General features: G+C 33.4%; 4 protein-coding genes across 6 annotated transcripts; 2 read left to right on the plus strand and 2 right to left on the minus strand.

Annotated features, from left to right (window-relative positions):
* Window positions 1-209: 209 nt before the first annotated feature.
* Window positions 210-1801, plus strand: LOC105959571 (39S ribosomal protein). The gene is made up of 2 exons (XM_012983711.2): window positions 210-654; window positions 1469-1801. Exons 1-2 carry the CDS (start codon window positions 298-300, stop codon window positions 1496-1498), a joined length of 387 nt encoding a protein of 128 aa, XP_012839165.1. The 5' UTR covers window positions 210-297; the 3' UTR covers window positions 1499-1801.
* A 134-nt stretch (window positions 1802-1935) lies between these two features.
* LOC105959572 (TLD-domain containing nucleolar protein) lies at window positions 1936-4760 on the minus strand. Of its 2 annotated transcripts, none has more exons than XM_012983712.2 (7): window positions 4415-4760; window positions 3613-4230; window positions 3199-3386; window positions 2884-3110; window positions 2578-2774; window positions 2338-2463; window positions 1936-2250 (listed from the first exon to the last, which is right to left on the minus strand). In XM_012983712.2, exons 1-7 carry the CDS (start codon window positions 4757-4759, stop codon window positions 2152-2154), a joined length of 1800 nt encoding a protein of 599 aa, XP_012839166.2. In that variant the 5' UTR covers window position 4760; the 3' UTR covers window positions 1936-2151. The 2 variants fall into 2 exon arrangements, with proteins under 2 accessions (XP_012839166.2, XP_088669122.1); XM_088812996.1 differs by having other exon boundaries at window positions 3610-4230; window positions 4415-4752.
* A 793-nt stretch (window positions 4761-5553) lies between these two features.
* Window positions 5554-10787, minus strand: LOC105959573 (auxin response factor 5). Of its 2 annotated transcripts, none has more exons than XM_088814537.1 (15): window positions 10376-10787; window positions 9677-9920; window positions 9462-9574; window positions 9021-9119; window positions 8863-8919; window positions 8627-8779; window positions 8456-8540; window positions 8261-8351; window positions 7995-8159; window positions 7698-7820; window positions 7541-7616; window positions 7312-7447; window positions 6283-7229; window positions 5996-6183; window positions 5554-5910 (listed from the first exon to the last, which is right to left on the minus strand). In XM_088814537.1, the coding sequence occupies exons 2-15, from the start codon at window positions 9765-9767 to the stop codon at window positions 5808-5810; spliced, it is 2427 nt and encodes an 808-aa protein (XP_088670663.1). In that variant the 5' UTR covers window positions 9768-9920; window positions 10376-10787; the 3' UTR covers window positions 5554-5807. The 2 variants fall into 2 exon arrangements, with proteins under 2 accessions (XP_088670663.1, XP_088670665.1); XM_088814539.1 differs by having other exon boundaries at window positions 10671-10723.
* A 6471-nt stretch (window positions 10788-17258) lies between these two features.
* Window positions 17259-18137, plus strand: LOC105958828 (auxin-induced protein 6B). The gene has a single exon (XM_012982831.2). It carries the CDS (start codon window positions 17349-17351, stop codon window positions 17769-17771), a length of 423 nt encoding a protein of 140 aa, XP_012838285.2. The 5' UTR covers window positions 17259-17348; the 3' UTR covers window positions 17772-18137.
* Window positions 18138-20782: the final 2645 nt, after the last annotated feature.

The following is a 20782-nucleotide window of genomic DNA, read 5'->3' on the forward strand; positions in this document are numbered from 1 at the left end:
TTAACGATTAATTTTTTTGAATTAAATATCAAGTAATTAAATTTAGACTCTTAAAACTAAACCAAAAATATTATGGGCCTAACACGTGCTAAGTTTAGTGGGCCTTATGTATATACAGTGTGGACCCAATGCATGTTATTTAGTATGGGCCTTGTCTACTTTATAAATGTAGATATTCTCTCTCTACTTTCTCTCTCTCTCTCTACAATTATAAAATAAAATCAGGCCATAAATCAAAGCGATTACAGTCTCTCTCTCTCTTCTGAAAATTGGGTCTCTGTTAAACCCTGGGAAAAAATGTTGAAGTTCTTGTCGAAGGTGAGGATCGAGTTCAACGCATTGGACCCACGATTAGCTTCGTGCATGGAGTTTCTGGCGCAGTGCAATGCGCGCAAGGCCAAAGAATCGAACCCCAGTTGCCAGGTCCAAATCAAGCGCCGCACCGACGATTTCCCACCCAGGATCACCGTCACTTTCGTCAACGGCGTTGAGGAAACCTTCGACGCTACCGCCACTCCGGCCCAGGATATCCGCACCATGATTCTCGATAAGGGCCAGTTTCTCGAGACCGAGCAGATGTTTAAGGAAGCTGGTGAGAAGTGGCCGGTTGTTATCCCCGATGAAGAGCTTCTTCAACCCTTCACCGGAATCAAGGTAATTGATTCTCTCATAGCCTTTTGTATTGACTATTTGTCGCTTTTTTGATTGGATATGACTTGTTCTGCACAGTGAGTGATTATTGTATTCTTAGAGGAAATTTGTCGAACACTTGTAGTGTTATGGTTGAAATGATGTTTTTGTAGAAAATGTTCTATTTTTGATCTACTGAGTTCCCCTATCTGGCTTTTTAAGTGTAGTGCTTGTCCCGGAAAGCTTGTAACGGTGAGAAATTTTATGCGGTAGAAAATGAACTCGTATTGCCCCGTTAAAATGAGTTTATATTATTGTATATGCAGATAGATTGGTGTCACGTTGGCATCATTTATTCCTATTAAATTGCGACAGATCATTATCTTTAAAATACATGGTCAAATTCGTTGATCGATTTTGATTTTTGAGTGGCCGACCTGTAAGAGTCGCTAACCAATGCTGAATCAACTTAAATGTTAGGGTTGTTCAAAAATATTTAGGAAGATTGGACTCACGATACATGATTAGGTTGAAACGAGTTGTACAAACTTCCCTTATGCAGTACATAATTCTGATGGATCTTTGGCCTCGATGCATTTCAAAAGATTTCTTTTCTGCTGTATTATGGTAGTTCGTTTTAGAATTTCCAACGGGACTGATTAGATACTTTGATTATGTGTAGTTAAGTTCTCTATGTAGATTAAGAAGGTTAGGATCGCATAATCAGGCAAAAAATAGGCTTGGCGATAAATATCTAAGAAATTGAATTATATTGTTAAACGTTCATAACGGAGTTGGTTAGTCAGATTCTCACTTGTTTCTATTATAACTTTTGCAGCCAAAGAAGGCAGAAGAGAAGCAGCAGTAAATCGTCGTCAGCATCTTTGAGTGAATTAAATGATATTGGATCGATCATATGCAGTTAGATAGGTTTAAGCCAAGAAATCATAAATCGAAAAAAAATTTGCAATATTGAGGTCAAATTGCTGAATTAGTTGCTAGCATGTTCTCCTTCGTATGGACGTGTAAGATTATTGCGTGTAATCGAGACCTTTATTCATTCTCGTGTCTCTTGTAAAACGTACTGTTGCAGCTGTTTGTTCTCCTTTTCTATTCGGACCTCAAACAAAATTTCCGTGTTCTTTTTAATAACTAATTGCTTATACCGTGACGGTGGATCATGTTAGCTTATGTTTTACATTCTACCACCAATTTAGGTTGTATATATATATATTTTTTTTTTTGTTTGTTTTTTTTGTTTTAGTACAAGAAATAGTTCCAAAGAACTGTGCCAACAACATAAGATTCAGTTACACAAAACAAGCAAAACATTTATTTAGCACCGATCCCCTCAGAGGCACGATTATTGTCACTCACTTTCAAACGAAGAACATTGCAAACAAAAAAGGATAGCATCCCCCAACGAAAACGATAATTTAAAATCATATCTAATTACACAAATCCACACCAAAAAAACATATATCTCGATTAATGTGCGACATATTTACGAATATCGTATAATTATCTTTCTTCGCGCCTAACTGCACCTGGATTAGACATCATATCCATCATCATCTTCTCAGGCGAATCTTCCCAATTGGTAAAAGTTTTCAGGTCAATCTGCAAAAATATTGAATAAAAAATTATAATATCAATTTCCATGTAAGAACGACGAAACTCTTGCAAAGACTACTTGTAATTAATTACCTTTCGCCTTTGATCCGTAAAAAGCTGTTCTCTTTTTCTGTGAGAATTTTGAATCTCTATAGAACCCGTTCCCCCTAATCCCCATACCTCCACTTCTAAAACCGATGCTTCAACTTGTAAGTATCCCTATTATAAAACACGCACGATTCAGACTTCTGAATCATCAATATATACAAAAACGAGATTTTTAAAATTCTTTTTCATTGCAATATTACTAGTCTCTATCGTAATAACGAATACCTGATTGGGGAAAAGGGCGCCATGCTGGTACGTTTTATCAACAGCATGGTGGCGTACAGTAACTTTCGCAAAATCCTCGTCAATAAATATTCTTTCATTTCCAATATTTCCTCCAAATGCAATTCCCACCGGTTTTGGATGAGCATCGTACAGACCAGTTGGATGCAAATGGCTATAGATGAAATTTTTCTCTCTTCCTGTCAAATCATTGCGTTTTCATTATTTCTTAACAATAGTTACTATATATTAGATCATGGTTAAAAAAAATTAATATAATTAAATAAGATCACAACTTCATTGACCCACCGGAGGTTGTTAATGCACGAAACACTGGGCTTAAAGCATACAAACTGCCAGAAGTTCCATAAAACGAGTCCTTATTTTCAAAACCCTGATGAGTAAGTGCACCGATAACCCATCTCCGTGTATTATTTCCGTCCTCACATGATGCAGCAATAAGTACGAGTAATGGACCATTGTACCCCTCGACATTTGACCAAAATCGATTGAGTCCTTTCCCATGAACAGCTGACCTGCAATGTTGTTCGTAAAATAAGCCATTGAAACAACATACTATATATATATATTTAAAAGAACATGAAAAGAATTCAAGGATTCTACCGATAAAGCAGGTACTGATTTATTTCATCAATGTCGTTTGGGAAGCAAATTCTTGATATCTCTTCGCATACAGAACCTCTCAAGGTCAGTGAGATGGCCCACGCCCATCCACAAGTCAAAAGGGTAGCTTCGGAAATTGCTGACGTGGAGCTTTCTTGAGCAGAAGAACAAGACGGCTCCGATTTATCCTGCAATTATTTGATTTTATAATTAGTAACGGATATCTAACCAAAACATTAGTCAAATTCAAGCAAAATACTGCCCTCTTAAAATGCAACAATATGAAAGATTCATCCCTTTGAATGATTGACAAAGAACACGAAACGACAACTAAGTTAAAATAATGATACAACCATACTGTAACGAAAACATTAGACATACTAATAGTAATGAATAAAGGAAGAAGACTACTACCTCATCGGTTGTGAGGTGGTAGAGTCTTGCATAGACAAACTGTACAAAGCAATCGGCGAGGTTTGGTATATTCTTCAACGCCCATAAATGAATTTTCGAGGCAGGAAGTCGAATTTCAATTTCTGAAACAACGGAATCCCAAAAATTCAATTCAAGCCCATCTTCAGCACACGATTCTATAGCTGATAATACCAAATGAGAAATATCCGGAAGAATGCATTTTCCTTCGGTTTTTCCCGAGTTCGATTTCAATGTCTTAGAATCCCATGAAAATATCCAACAAATCGAAAGGAGTGTAAGAATATCGTGGGCAGATAAAGTCCCGTTAATTTTACAATCATCGTCGAATTTCTCGAACTGCAGATCAACTGAAAGTCCAGCTTTCGAGCATGCTGTGGAAAATACTTGGAATAAAATATTGAATAATGAGGAAGCAACCATTCTTCCGCAACATTTCGTGTATCCTCTCAAGAATTCCAACCAATTTACTCCGTCTTTATCGGTCACAAAAAATAAGTCGATTATTGTAGAACCCAAATGAGTGAAGAACAGGGAGCAGTCCTTATGCAACACATGTTGATCAGATTCGAAGTTTTCGAAATTAAAATCGAAACATTTCTGAAACAAATACAGTGGAAAGAGGAGAGTAAATCAATTGCAAAATAATTCATATAACCACTAAATCCGGCTAATCGTTAATATATTTAATATTCATTTTTCCCTAAAAAATTCATCGAAATTACACACCGAAAAAAAGGGATTTTGTTGGGGAGGAATTGAATAAATTGTGATTTTGCATTACCTGTAAAGAGTGGAGCGGAATTGAATTAGTTTGGGGATCGGAGAGAAGCGAAAATGCCTTCTGCAGAGAGGGGAGGGATCCAGTGGATGCAGCAAGTGATTGTACCTCGCGCAGCTCCGGTGATACGTCTTGCTCCGTCGATGATGATTGCCCCATTTTTTTTTTTTTTTGTTGCTTGATCGCAGAAAAAAAATTGTTTGTCGGTCGGTTTTTTTTCTTCTGTGCTTTCTTATCTAATAATTGAAGATTTTTGATTAAACGGCTTCTCAAACTCTGAAGAGTGAAGAAGACGATGATATTTTGAACATGGAAGCAATTAACAGCTTTTTTTACCGCTATACTCATCAAACCATTATTAATTAATTAATTAATTAAATCAAAATAAATAAATAAAAATATCGCCGGTTCAGGAATTTTGTGGGCTTTCTTAACTTTAGGATTCAGCCCATATAGTTTCGATATTTGAAGTTCAGCCCTTTATTATAAGGTCCAATAAAAAAATCATGTTTTTCAATTATATTGGGATCAAAATTGGAATAAATACCCATTTTTTATATTTTTGAAAAAAAAATAAAAAAATAAATGAATAACTCGATATCATTATGCATTTTATATTATTCGTGATTATAAATTTGAATTTTTCGTTTCCATGGATTCCAATTTTTCGAAAAAAAATAGAAGTAAAAAATAGATCAAATAGTTATTATTTAGGACAAATTGCGGGCACCCCCTGAGTTATGGTCAAATTACAAAAATTCCTTTACTGTTTGGGTAATTACGGTCACCCCTCAACTATTTATCTTACAAAAATACCCCTCGAAAGGTAAATTTATAAATGTTAAATCGGTAAAAACGAACCGAATTTTCAGTACGCCAACATTTCATACCGTTTACCGAACTGAATATACGATTTGGTTCAATAAATTACCGAATTACATAAATTTTATATAAAAATATTTAAAAGGAGGGACGTGGCTGTAATTACCAAAACAAGAAGAATTTTTTCATAATTTGACCATAACTCATATGTGGCAAAAAAATTGCCATATTATTTATTAATTCATATTTTTAAATAATAATTATCAATTACTAAAATATTGTGTTCATACGAGTCTACACTAGTATAAAACGTTTGTCATAAAACCAAATGCTGAAAACGCGCTTTTATAAATAATTCTACACTCGCAAAAATTACAACAAACACACACACAACTTTACAACAACAACAACAACAAAAAACATGCTAGAACCAAGTCTCTAATTAAGATATCCTATCTAACGTTGACAAACAGTTTCGTGGAATCTAATAAGAATATTCCATCCAAGGCATGCACAAACATTACAGCAAATTTCTCATCTGAATATATTTTCCGTTTACTTAAAATCAGATTCTTCAGCTAAGAACAGAGTTCAAAATCTGCATCCCTTCTTCTCCCATCTGCTTCACTTCCGACGGCGATAATATTCTTATGCATCTCACGCACCCCACAAATTCCCTATACATATATAACAATTGTACGTATAATTAATTATTTAATTAATAGGAGAGCTGTTAAGAAAACTAAGTAGTACTATACTTACTCCCATGGATCGTCGCCAACAAGAAGAACGTCGTTTTCGAAATCCACATACACCAACTTCCACTCCGAACAAGAGTCGATAAGCAAACCTTCGAGACCAAACATTCGTTCTATTTCACATCGGAGCTGCTTGTAGTTTTTAAAACTCGACACGTCTATCGACCTTCCCACGGATCCCGCCTTTTGTATCTGTCATTATATATATGCATACATATAGATACAAGTGATTAATTAGTTATTGTTGTGTGTATAAAACTTGTCGTAAATAAAAAAAAATTGAGTCTTTACCTTGGTATAAGTTCTGAACCGTGGAGGGAGTTGCTGTTGAAACGAGCCCTGCTGCAGGAGAATATTCTCGTCGAAATCCACATTGCTCGAATCTGCCAGGCTGGCGGAAGTAATCTGGGATTGGACATCGCACAAGTTTCCGACAAGATAATTATCCGAATGATTTGGGAAATCCACGTTTTTAAGCGTACAAAAATCATCCAATATAGTAGTGTTGGAAACGGAAGGATCCATAACCGTACTTCCGCTGTTACTACTGTCGATATTCAGACAGCTGTATATGTCACCACCGTTGTCATCCGACAAGTCTTTTATATTCAAACCGCATGAATTGTAATGAATTTCAGACATTTCTTGATGAGGCAAAAGCATGGGAAGATTATTGGCGGCTTCGGGCACACTTTTTGCGGTGTTGTTGAATTGTGGGTCCCACATTTCTTGACCGACCGAGGTCAACATGGGAAAAATGGCTTCTGACGGCTGTTCAGATTTCTTAAACATGGAACACGATCCAGATGGAGAAGAAGACGGAGTACATAGGTTGCGATAGGAATGAAAGTCAACTTGGCTCGAACAGTGAAGCAAGGCATTATTAGCACTAGCAGACTCGATTTGGGTTGGCTCGGTTTGTTGAGTTTGAAGAATATGAGTTTCCAATTGCGACGACTGTGTCGTAAAGGGACTTGTCTGCAAATGCAGTGTCCCGTTATTCTGGTTCGCGACAGTAAAATCATTACCAAGTACATGTTCTAATTTCGAGTTTGCGATGTTCGATTGGCCGGCCATTATTTGAGGATGACTTTCTTCTTGTGGAGGAATATTTACACTCGTAAGCATCTTCTTTAGTTGATCGGACCACATGTTTGATACTGAGGAACATTGAAGCGGATTATCGGGAAATCGAGGGAAAGGCCTATGTATCAAATTCTCCCATTCTGTTTGAGCTCCTAAAGAAAAAAAAATGAGTTAGAAAATATCGAAAACATGGAACAAAATAAAAGTTTGCATGCAAAATGACGTAAAACCAACCTATGAAAGAAGAGTGAAAAGGGCGTTTGAGAGTGGCGGTTAGTGACGGAAATATAAACAGACTTTCAGGAGTTTCGACCTCCCACGGGCTAACTCGATTCTGTTTATCACCGCAACCAGGTTCATCCCACTCGACCTGTTCGTTAATCAACGAGCATCGAATTAAAATCATACAAAAATTTATACTCGAAAATTAAAAAAAATACAAACATTAAATGTTATCTATCACCTGAAGACTACGCCACTTTGAATTAGGCCATCTTAGTGGATCTAAGTCGCTTATTCCTATAATAGTGCCCATATATCTGCATTACGAAAGCATAAACGTGTTAATCTCCATGCGAAAGAAAATGACAATATGCTTTCAAGAAAGTTTAAAAAATTACCTCCGTTTAGTGGATTCTTCGGTTTCAAACATAAATCCGAATCTCATACTAATAGAGATTTGTGTACCGTAGACAGCTTTTCTATATTTGGCCAATGGAACGATGAACACTGAAGGGCATGCCCTACAAAAATAGTAAAATAAATGGGCAATCATGTCTTAAATTGCTAATAATTTGCAAAATAAATAAACGAAAACGAGATATATATATATATATATATATATATATATATATATATATATATATATATATATATATATATATATATATACATATAGATAGATATATATCAAATACCTTGGATTGTAGAAAATTGTGAAAGGGGTTTTATTAGCGGCGGCATGAGCGGCAGCAGCAAAGATTCCAATGTGCATACTATCGGTAGACAGAACAGAAGACGGCAGAGTTGTTTGCTGGCGGTTAACACGTCTCACTCCCAGCAATAATTGTGACTTTTCATCTCTAAACAAATTATATAATTATCATTTTATTTTTATTATATAACCATTTTCATCGTATGTAAGAAATGTAGATTAGGAAAACATAGTATACGCGTAAGTTACCTGATAAACAGAACCGAATCGCCTGCTCTAAGTCGCTTAGCACCAACGAACATACTCCAACCAGTTGTTAAAAGGTGCCTCTTCGGCTGTCCTAATTAAGAAAAAAAAAATACGAAAAAACCAATGTGAGGTTTAAAGAAAGTTTTTCCTTTTAAGAAAATAAATAGACTAGAAATACAAAGGGAGGCTAATTACCCCGATATATATGACGAAAAGTCCATGTATTATCATGCAAATCACGGACAACAAGTTCTTGTGTTGGAGGCTGCATTGAGTAATCCTGAAATATGAACGAACGTAATATAAAATATTAATTCATGAAAAGGAACTTTTGGGATAAATAAATAGTGAAGTAAAAAACCGTACTAATTGTGGAAAGAGTTTTTCAGCAGCCCTACGAGGAACCGAGAAGCCGCCATGTGTGCTTGTATCACTTGCCGTCAAAGTTTTGCAGAAGAATTCAGTTGGGTGTTTACTAGCCTTTTGACCAAAGTCGGGTATAGTGAAAACATCTTTTTCCTGAATCACATATAAAATAATAACATCACAATCGAGTTAAAATATTCTATCGGGAAATGCTTGTTTAATTTATCGAAACTTACAGAATTCACGGCCTGGAGGCTCAATTGGGCGTATGTTTCATCCGTTTCTTTGTCTGCCTATTCATACGAAGACGGTCGAAGAACAAAACGTGAATATTCGAGCATACATTGTGCAAAAACGAAATCTTTAATGAGAAGACGTTTACTTAAATACATACATGGAGTGTAACATTGTGAACTTGGCACAATAACTGAGAGGGGAGATTTGGATAGTTCGGTATCTGTGTTGTTGCTGTTCTATTGGTCGAGACCGCAACCTGTTGTCGGACAAATGAAAAAAGGCACATTAACTCGTGACGAAACATCTCATTTTTGTCTGCATTCTTCACTTTGTTATACATTACTAAAGAAGCCCTCGTGAATTAGTTTCGACTAGTGTAATATTTCAAGAGAAGCAACTCTAAATGCCTAATTCTACCTAATCACAAATAATGGCGAAGACTCGGCACATTTCTTACGGGAATAACTTTTTTTCCAATTTCACTGCGATTTAGTCGAATAAGAGATATTATTGCAGGTTTCAACTGTTAATTAAGTACATAAATGAAGCATAAGCAATATTGACAACGATGGTCGATTCCAGTTTCGGTGAGACGAACCTGTTCGCTATGCCCTTGCGGAAAATAGTAAACGAGGCTCCCAATCTGAGGCAATGTGACCAATGGACCAGCACATGCATGCCAAAGCTCAGAATTTATCGGTTTCTTTAACCCTGCAACATAGCGAAAACTTCGATTTTTAATCCTCCAAAGGTAAATAAGGCAGAAAAATAGCGTAAATAATCACTGAGAATTGTTTTGTAATTAAAACTTACCAGCATGATCATGCACTTCTTTCAACAATTTCATCCCTTCAAACATATTATTATTTGCCCCAGATTTCTGCTTTTCTTCAACAGAACCCATGTCTAATAAAAATCTCTTATTTTTCTCTACTTCAATGCCACAAATGAACCCAAGTATAAAAATTGAATCTTTCCATCAAAAAATAGCAGCTTCATTGCTAGGAGAGAGAGAGAGAGAGAGAGAAAGAAAAAGGGGGGAAATACCAAGTAAACCCTAATTCAAGAAAATACAATCAGCAGCAGAAGAAATTACTACTCATCAGTAATTTTCTTGGAGGGTACATAAGAATATTAAAGACCAAGACAAAAAAATACAGAGAATCTAATAGTATAGTGAGAGCAACCAATCAAGTAGAGCATGCACTAAACAAACCAAAACCAAAGAACAAAACCCACACTGCAAAAATATCAAAGTGGGCCTTCCTCTTCCTTCTCTCTCTCCTCACTCTATCATCAAGAACCCCTCACCAGCTAAAAGGTTTTTTCAAAAAATAAAGAAAAAGAAAGAAGAGAGAGAAACTGAAACACTAACACACACAGATACACACACAATGATTTAGAGGGGCCAGAATTTTAATTTTTTGCATCAAATTAAAGCACGCGGACCAAAGCATGAAAGGGTTGGTTTATCAAATGTTACTTTCTCCTCTTCTCTCAAAAGAAATTGACCTTTCGAAGGACAAAAGACGAGTCTTTTTGCTCTTCTCTCTCTTGAATTTTTTTTTCCCTCTTTCCTTAACGTTACTTTTCACAGTCCTTTGGGTTCTTACATCATCCTTTTTAATTGAAGGGGCTCACTGTGTTAAAACTGGCAAACAATGTGCATGCTCCTCTCTTAACCACCGCATAATAAACTTGCTCAAATTAGTTGATTTCCAATTTAGCTTTTTTAGGGTTAGAAATTTGTGATTCGAAAAACAAGAAAATTCTGCGAAAACAGAGCAATCACAGATAAAGAGACAACCCTTTGCTTGCAAACATAAAACTACTCCTCCGCATTGATTAACTAGATTGATTAATACAAGAATGAATGTACGTATCTTATGTAGTACTAAAATATTTTTTATTTATTTATCGGGTTATCTTGAAAATTGGGTGTGGGTTTTCGGGTCAGTTTATATATTTTTGACCGTTGAGCATGCGTACGGTTCACGACGGATTAAGATGCGGCGCCTCAAAACCTGTGTTGCTGCCGTCACTACTTTATTTTGTGGTTAATTATTTGGTAGAATTTAAGTAAAATACAGATTTAAAAAAAAAACAGAGCTCCTAAGAAAGAAATGATGTATTCCTGATCAAAACCGTTCACATGTATTGTTATATATTGATGCAATACATTATTAATTTATTATCAGATTTTTTGTAAGTACTAAATAAATAACGGGATGATAATTTAGGGAGTTATGGGAAACAGTTTTGACTGATTTTGACCGATTTCTAATATGATTTTGGTAAAATTCGAAACAAGAAAAATGTAGTTTATTGAGTTAACATTCTATTACAACTTGAATCAACTAGATTGAATATCCTATGACATATTTATGCATGAATGAATTAAGTTTTAAATTTAGATAGTTCAAAATATTAAAGTTATAAACATTATTCGTTGGTCGATTCATATCTGAATGGTATTATTTAAAATGAAACAATGTGGAAAAATAATCAGAGTAAATATTATTCTTATTTGTTGTGACGAAAAAGCCATTATATATCCATAACCGAATATGACATTAATTCCTTGTATGAATAGGATACAGTGACAGCTGATGTCACTTGTTAGGCTTCATTCAAAATCCTCTCTTGTTGCATTTCCTCCGGTGCTCTCCAGTAATACAAACTAATTAATTTAAACTATTTAATTAAACCCGCTTCCATAAAATTGCAATTATACTACTCATTTCACGCATGCACTGTGGGGGAATCTCTTTTGCCTCCGCAACCATCTGTGGGGCCCACGTTTAATCGCGCGTGCATTCATCGGGATGAACATCTTGATCCAACGGTCCAGAAACGACTGGAGATTCACGACGGGGCAGTAAGTCTAGCACGGTTATCAAGGTTGTTGGGAACTAAAACTCGCCGCAATTTTCTTTGCTAATTTCCAACGCCGTTTTGACTTTCATTCTACGTTTCATACGGGCCTCAATTTGCTACATTTAAACAATAAATTTAGCAATAAATTTATATATTCACATTCATTACTCTTCATAATAAAGCCCCATAATTTGTGGTGATTAATTATTGTTCTTTCTCTGTAATTAAGAAAATAATAATTTTTGCAAGTTAATATACGACTGTTTATGTTTATCCAGTACACCTACGTAGTTTGTTGCGGTTCATTAAAAAAAAGATTAATTAACAATTAAGAAAAATACATAGCCAGGAGTTAAAATGATTTCATGGTTGAAAATGGTAGCAAGATTAATAATTATGTGCTCCAAAAAGAACTAGTCTACAATATTTCTTCATTATTGTAAATTTAGAAAAGCAGAAGCAATCACTCAAGTAATTATTAGTGATGATTTACTTATTTATGAGTACAAAGGATTAGGAGAAGATTTGATTTATGAAAAGATTAATGCAGAGCATGTTTAAATTTGACCCCCATTGACTAAGACAATAAGATTAAAGGCAACACTAATTGCATCATGCTGGTTTTGACCTTTTGACTTTAATGCATCAATATAAGCTTTATTTGGTAATATAACTAAGTTTTGACTTGATTTAATTTCATCACTTTATAGTTAAGGAAATTCCGTAGTGAGTTTTAGAATTATTGGATTTTGAGGAACAAATAGTAAATGTCTAAATGATTAAGAATATGATGATTGTCATTATTATATCTATAATAATAATATTCAGATAATATGAAAAGGGAGAGAAAAAGAAAAGGTGGGGCCAAGCATGATAATTGAAAGTGAAAGAAGCAAACATAAGCGTGGCAAAAGAGGGAGAAACACAAGAACATAGTAGAGTGTAGGGAGGTAAGGGAACAAATTCTCTGTATGTAAATATACGGTCTATAAGATGATACATTTGGCGAAATAATCTGGGTAATTTTGAACCGTTGATATATATATATATATACAATCATCAACCACTAAAAATACAAACACAAATGTGTGTGTGTATTATTATGCTTAGATATCTATGATTCAAGATAGCCCGATGAATTTTAACGGGTGTAGTATGTACAAATCCTTAAAAGGACTCCATTTTGTCTATTGTAAAATGTGGGCCGAGTTTGAAAGTTACTTGACTTTAAAGTGGGCTTTTTTGTATATAACAAACAAGTTTAAAAATGTTGTCCACTTTTACTCGTGGGCTAAAAGCCCATGCAATGAAATTCCCTCTAAAAAAAGTAGGATTTTACAGAGATTGGGATATCAAATCCTAAAACCCTACGTACCAGCTCTAATTTGCTCTTCAACATAAGTTTCTTGATTTTGGTTTTTAAACTTACTTCTCATTCGTTTCATGCATGCATGCAGTGGTTCCACATTTCAAATGTATGCATGCTGCATTTCCAAGGATTTAATTGTAATTAGTATTACTTCATCTACTTTGGTGGTTTTAGGTTTGCAAGAAGTGATGGTTTCCCGGCCACATGGACTCACTCGTAAGTTGTCCGCACTAAATTCACGTGAATGCCTTTTCAAGTCACGGATATGCAAGTAAGTTTCTTCAATAATAACCAAACCAATAGACGATCGAGCTAGGCTTCAATAGATTTTACAATACATATATCCGTATCGAACTAGATTTGCGGAAACTTCAACTGTTTGAAATTATATAAAAAATTAAACGTGAATGATTAGATTTTCACATGGCCAATGAAATCTTGGACTTGATAATTGGAATATGATGAAGAGCTAGCATGGGTTCCATTTTATCTTTATAATTTCATTAATGAGTCTACTGAACCACCACATATCTCAACTAGGACCATTCAATCATTATCAACGAACTTAGGTATGGTGCCCTTTTCATATAAAATCCTTTACAATCCATTTGAAAGTGAAACATATATATGCAGACAAATAAAAATTGATTATATATATTTATAGAGAGAGAGAGAGAGAGAGAGAGAGAGAGAGAGAGAGAGAGAGAGTTTAGCTAGGTTGGTAAATGAAGGTGGAAGCTGCATCTTCCTCCCATGTGCATGTTGGGGTTTTATAATCACAAGAATACAAACAAGGTTTTTGTAACCATTATGCCGTGTAATAAGGACCCCTAACATGCATTATATTCAAACTCTCTATGGAATTTGTTTTTATGTAGTATCTATATATATACATATAAACTATTCTCCAAGTATTAGAATTTGTGTAGTAGTTATAAGCTATAGTTCGAATATTTGTTTGGTTTAACATAATACATTATAGTTTGACCTACCTGTACTCCCATCTCTCTTTAATATAAAAAAGAAAAGAAAAGAAAAAAGATATTATTGGGTGATCTTTATTGATGTGGATTGTTGAATTACTCCTAATTAATTAATTAATTCCTCGTAATTAATTCATCAACAAAATGAAATATATGTCAGACTGAGTCTTCATTTTATTTATGACTTGATAGGATACTCAACAGAGAATCATTAATGTGCGTGAATTACAATATCAGAAATAAAATAATATTTTACGATTTTAAAAAAATAAATCAGAATTGGTGCTTTATAAATAAATTATACGCACCCATCTTCTATATGGGCTTGAACAGTGAGAATTAATATGAAATATAATAGATATATAATAGCAACTTGGTAATTTAAAAAATATATATGTATAATATAAAAAAACAAAAAGCGGGAAAATAACATTAATTGGAGGGTATAGATTCTGGTTACCCACACCGCCCCCAAACAAATGATCCGAAATTGTGGAACAAATTGGAAGCTTTCTGTTTCGGGCGTGTGTTCATTTCACCAATTCACATTATTTTTAAATAATATTCTTATTTTTTATTGTGTTATGGGTTTTATAAAGAAAAAAAAAAAATTTATTGTAGAAAGTAAGTCTTTGTGGTTTTTTATAGTCAAATTTGTGTAGAATGCGAATTGGGTGAGAGTTGTCTGATCTCTAAATTTAGTTAGACGAAATTTGGATATTGATGTACAGTTAAATCTTCATAAATTAATACTTGATAAATTAATAAACCTCGCTTAAATAATATTTTTTTTCCGGTTCTGACTCGCTAAAAATACTAAATTATTAGATTGATAATGTAGTATTTTACTAAATTAATGTAATTTTTTTATCCTGACTGTATTGATTTATGCAGGTTTAACTTCAAAAATAAAACAATAAAAAATGAAATCCTATGGTTATGTTACATATGATATGATATATGGTACGTACTAATTGCACCTGTATATGTACTGTCTTCAACTTATTTGTTAAATTGTAATAGCCCTTTGCATATTAGAAAATAGACATCGGTGGAAATATTAGCTGTCAAATTATTTAGTTTTTAATTCCATGAAAATTGTTTTTTTCATTTCCTTCAAATTGATTGATCAAGTAAGGACAACTTAGAAAATATTATTCTTCCAAGCCTTAAATTTCTTGTTGAGAATTGTTTGTTTCGTTAATTACATAAAATGCTACCAAACAAAATTAAATTAATTTGCTGGCTTTCTTTCTTTATTTCTCAATTTTCTTTTTAACTTCGAATTTAAAAAAAAAAACATGCATGATGATGTGGCAGCCTCTTAATAAAGTGCTTTGATTAATTTCAAAATTGCATGGATGATTAAAATTTTCTAATTAGCACAACTCAGAGAATATTAATCCCTAAAACTATGACAAAATTAGAAAGATTGATTGTCGACCTTAATACAACCTCATTATCGAAAAACTTAGGATAAAGATAATAAATATTCCATTGAGAAATTATATATTATAAATTCACTAAAATAATATAACATACAACAATAAAATAGAAAGAGGATATATAAATATTACTAGAGTTACAAAAATGTATTTATGTGTGGATGTATGTAAAATATGTACAAACTTATACATATATATGTGGTGATATGATATAACCTGATAAAATTCAACTAGTGTAGCATATAGATCAAACTATAAAACAATTGACACAATTAAATAAGTATCATAATTGTATAACAAAAAAGAAAAACCCATAAAATAACACTATATAATACAGATTCATACAGAACTCTTATCATTGGGTTGACCAAACGGATCATTACATCATAAAATAATATAACTATCAATTATTACCTTAATACATGATTTGCAATTACCCACCATTTTCTGTAATAAAAAAATTGTTAGTGATGAGATACAAATAAAAGACAAAAGATAGAAAGATTCTAAGACTTAATGAACTCTTTTAATTAACTCTAGATAGTTGGTGAATATTTTAAAAATCTCCTCTCTTTTTTTTTGTGTGAAATGCATTAAATATCGTAATAAAGAATATTTGGATAAAAATAACAATGGTATAAAATATAAATGTAATAAAACGAATATGAGGAAAAAAATCATATATATATATATATATATATATATTTCAAAACACTTTTGCAATCACCGTCTAAACCAAAAGTTACATACCAAGTTTCCGAATTAGGATTTGTAGTCGTTTTCATTTAAACTTGACTTCGATTCAATAGTTCAATGAATTTAGACAAGAATACAGTAATTGTAATTTTTGTCCTTGAGAATATTCCGGGCTCTTATAAGTTATTATACCTAACTATGTTTTCTTAATTAATTGATTTGTACATTTAATCAAGTAAATAGCAACAAAACTACCCAACTGCATGTCAAGAAAGAAAACAAGGAAAATAAATAGCATATATGATAAGTTCTTTGAATTTTATCCATTTATTTGAAATTGATAGCTTTGGGATTATGTTGGGAGAAAAAAGATTCTACTTCTGTTGGGATGCAAATTAAAGTTGCCCAAAAACATTGAACAATGTTCAACAATAATTATGATCCTTAAACCTTATAATCCTCTTTCTTATTCTTTTTTAATTAATGAATAAAAATAATACTTTCTTGATATATAATTATGAATCTTTGATTAATCATTTCCACATGTCAAGACGCAGTGAAGACTGTACATCTAACCAATCATAACGAAACTTGATTAAGTGCTAAATAACTAACTAATTAGGATTAGAAAAGTGATTAGGAAGGGGCAAGTTTGGCTGCTAGCTTAAAGAATGACTAGATGGGACAGTCTTGCACATGGTTCATGGGCCAGATATGCAGCATAAAAAATACTACAAGGTATTTTAAATGTCTTATTTTAATTTAATTGTTTTTATTATTTATAAATAAATAAAGAAATAAATAAAGAGTAAAAGAAGTAGGATAATTCTTAGTACCGGAAAGTGGTACTTATGGAGTCCAATTCAACTTTTAGGCACGTTAGATTGTCAACACTAGAAAGTAGAAACCAGCTATTCGTCCCATTATCGTAATTATCACCAAAATCGAAGGGTATATGTTTACACAAAACATTATATATACTCAACTATCCCCACATCATTTAAAACCCCCTCTTACTTTTCCAACTTCAACAAATTAATACACGACGAACAAACAACATCACATTTACAATTTATTTCCCCCCAAAAAAGGAATTCTCGTACTCATAAAAAAACATGTCGGCGTGCAGCAAAATCCGCCACATTGTACGACTGCGCCAGATGCTCCGGAGGTGGCGCAAGAAGGCATCAATGGGGGCGCGCCGCCTACCCTCCGACGTGCCTGCAGGACACGTGGCGGTGACCGTCGGCTCGAGCTGCAAACGTTTCGTTGTCCGAGCGACTCACTTGAACCACCCCGAGTTCAAGAAGCTGCTCGTCCAAGCCGAGGAAGAGTACGGGTTCAACAACACCGGCCCGTTAGCCATTCCTTGCGACGAGTATCTATTCGAGGAAATTATCCGGTACTTGACCCGTATGGAATCCAGTTCGACCCGTTTCACGAGCTTCGAGGATTTCCAGAGATGCTGCCATGAGGGTTTCCAGAGCAACATGAAGTTTTGGGCTGAATCCAGGCCTCTTTTGGATACGGGTTTCTGATGCCATATTTCGACCCGGATAGTCGCGCGGCTGATCGATCCTCTAGGAGATCGATCAATTCTTTTTTATTTTTTTAATTTTTTTTCGTTAATGTTTATTTTGTAATTCTTTTACGTAAAATTGTGTCGAGCGGGGCGGTGTATTTGAATGTGCTCCAGCGAATATACGGTGGAGATGGCAAATTGGTAGGCAGGTCGATCGCCACCGAGTCATCCCGGGTTCGGATCAAGAACTAATATTATTGTATACTAATGCGCAGAATCAATTGATGATTATTGTATATTTTCTTTGTTTTTATGAAAAAAATTGTAAAGGATTTAATTATTCAATGCAACCATATATATACCATGTTATTTTTTATTTTTTTAATAATTGTTTTATTTAGAGTAAGTTATATATATTGTTTAATACTGTAGTTTAGAGTTGTTATTGATTGGCATAACGTGATAGCCGTTGTGGGAGTTGTAAGGGCAACAACCCATGTGAAATCAACGCCACCCAATTAAAATATTCTCCATTCTTATTTAACCAATAAAATAAATATTTAATTATGTTTTTCCTACGTAGATAGTCTGCTAATTAGTTCTACTCCAAAAATTATGAGTCCTAATACATTATTGACTTATTTTGCTAAATACCTCTTAACAAATTGATTTTATTTATTTATTATTTAAGTAATTTTTTTATGAAATAACAAGTTGATTTGTTAATCTTAAATATTAATTTGTCAAACATCCTATTTAATTTGTGGCTGTAGGGGGTAAGATGAATGTGTCAACTATTTATAATAATTGTTGAGAGAACACAATTATTAACTTGTTATTTTTCTCAATGAACGAGTTTTGGAATACCGCACTTTATAATTAATTCGTGGGAATTTTTTAATTTCACATTATATCATATCATAAGCTTCAATTATTTTGAATTGTTCGATTCCACAAAATATAAAATTGTTAATTTTTTTAATAATTAATTAATCTACATTGTCAGATAGCTCTCCCCAAGGAAAAAAAAAGAGAATATTTTCGTCGTGGATTAACTAAAAGTTAACTCCAATTAGTTCATAAATGTAGATTAGTTTAATCAAGGATTGAAGAGTTCGATGATTAGAAGGTGAGTAGTTAATTAGGAAGACTGGTCAAAGCATGACACATTTTTGAGGAAACACATGTTTTAGTCAGAAATTATCCCTTCTTTAATTTTGTCTAAATTTTATGAAGATATAAAATATTAATTTGTGGGACAAATTACGGCACACATTGAGGTAACATTAAATTATGATTTTTTTTTTCTCGGTAATTACAACTATCCCTAACTAAGTATTCTCTTACGAAAGAACCCCTCATTCATTAGATAAATTCGACGTCGTAATTGTGGACGTATAAGGCAATACAAATTTGATGGGCGATATGTAATTACTCAAATATGATAAAGTTTTTTGGTAATTTGATCATATTTAATGATTGACCTAGTTTGCCGTAATTTGTAAGAGTTGCTAGCCCATTTAATGTTGACTGGGCCAAAATAATGTTTTTTCAGAAATTAACAATGATTAAGCACATTATTAAAGATGTTTATGGGCCAAATGGGCATATACTTGTATTACTTGTATTTGTGGGCTTTTATCAATGTAATGTTATGCTGGAAAATTGCAGACAACAATTTGGCTTGGCCCAAATTAATTAGTGTAGACTGTCTTTTGGTTGAGAAAAAATATTTGAAAAAGGCTCTGCACAGAAAAAATATATTGCAATGTTTAATTTATGGTTTTAACTTTTAAGGATATTAATAAGAAAAAAAAGTATCATATACAATTAATATGAGTTGGCCTTATGTAGAAAAGGCAAAGTGGAATCCGATGTAAAAACACAATGCTTTATAGTTATTATCCAAAAGAAAATTAAAGGTACAAAATTCCCAATTAATTTATTTATTACCAAAAATAAATGATTATGAAAGAAAAGAAACTTGTGGGAGAAGTATACTTGTCCAGACATTACATTATGGGACTGGGACATACAACTAACTATATAGCATCCATCTTTATTCTACCTATCCTACTCTATACACATTCGCCTAATTTAAAAGGTTTACTTTTATATTATTATTATATTATTATTATTAAAAAATAAATAAATTAAGATGCTGTCATTCAGTAACTGTAGCTGGCTAGATAGTGGAACTTTTTTTTATTTCTCTTTTGCTGTTAGCACTACTTGACACTCAACCACTCTGTATAATCCATTTTTGATTTATTTATTTGTTTAGGGAAAAATAATAAACTAATACATTAATGGATTTAATGCAAAAAAATACTATTGTGCTACTTTAATCCATTTGTCAACATTTTTTCATGACTTATTTAGGAAGGCATGAGTTTGTTGAGCGTTACAACTTACAACCTTAATAAGGACCCTGCAATAGTTTTTGACTTGTGGTTTTTCTGATTGTTGACATTTCTATGACTATTTTGACTTTATGGAACAAATTTCCTCTACTTTTAAAATGCCAATAAACAAACTTATTTGAGTTTGGTAAATAAGTACTTTTTGCTCTATTTTGACTAAGTCAAACATTTCCCCCTTGAGTTGGAACTATTTCTGATGCCGATTTAATGCTGCCGACAAATGCCTGATTAGGAGCCCCCAAAAACCGGTGGTAGGTAAAACATGGGTCGCTCCGACCCGACACAATCCGGACGCGGTTTAGGTGGGTCCAATCAAATTAATTAAATTAATAAAAATATTTAAGTTTTATAAGAAAGAGATATTTAGATGGGCTTGAAGTTAAAAAGTATTGCAGTTTGAGTTGATTTGTATTGGGCCATACTGATTATACTCAACAAATCTATGTGGGCCTGCTCTATTAGAGAGAGAGAGAGAGAGAGAGAGAGAGAGAGAGAGATCAAATATAATATATTCTCATTTAATTAAGGTAATTAGTTTTTAATGACTGGAACGATAGTTTATGCGGTGGAAATAATAAAGTGAAATGAAATCCATAAATAACCT

Source organism: Erythranthe guttata, chromosome 14 (genome assembly GCF_056151865.1).
Source record: "Erythranthe guttata isolate IM_541 chromosome 14, IM_541, whole genome shotgun sequence".
Classification (NCBI taxonomy): domain Eukaryota; kingdom Viridiplantae; phylum Streptophyta; class Magnoliopsida; order Lamiales; family Phrymaceae; genus Erythranthe; species Erythranthe guttata.

Excerpts from the sequence above, each read along its gene's own strand:
- LOC105959571 (XM_012983711.2), top strand. The coding sequence starts at position 298 with ATGTTGAAGTTCTTGTCGAAGGTGAGGATCGAGTTCAACGCATTGGAC. Across the intron at positions 655-1,468 it reads AACCCTTCACCGGAATCAAG|CCAAAGAAGGCAGAAGAGAA; the intron begins GTAATTGATTCT and ends TAACTTTTGCAG.
- LOC105959573 (XM_088814537.1), bottom strand. The coding sequence starts at position 9,767 with ATGGGTTCTGTTGAAGAAAAGCAGAAATCTGGGGCAAATAATAATATG. Across the intron at positions 9,575-9,676 it reads AGAAGTGCATGATCATGCTG|GGTTAAAGAAACCGATAAAT; the intron begins GTAAGTTTTAAT and ends GCTATGTTGCAG. Across the intron at positions 8,920-9,020 it reads TTCACAATGTTACACTCCAT|GCAGACAAAGAAACGGATGA; the intron begins GTATGTATTTAA and ends TCGTATGAATAG.
- LOC105959572 (XM_012983712.2), bottom strand. The coding sequence starts at position 4,759 with ATGAGTATAGCGGTAAAAAAAGCTGTTAATTGCTTCCATGTTCAAAAT. Across the intron at positions 3,387-3,612 it reads ACCACCTCACAACCGATGAG|GATAAATCGGAGCCGTCTTG; the intron begins GTAGTAGTCTTC and ends AAATAATTGCAG. Across the intron at positions 2,251-2,337 it reads TTACGGATCAAAGGCGAAAG|ATTGACCTGAAAACTTTTAC; the intron begins GTAATTAATTAC and ends ATATTTTTGCAG.
- LOC105958828 (XM_012982831.2), top strand. The coding sequence starts at position 17,349 with ATGTCGGCGTGCAGCAAAATCCGCCACATTGTACGACTGCGCCAGATG.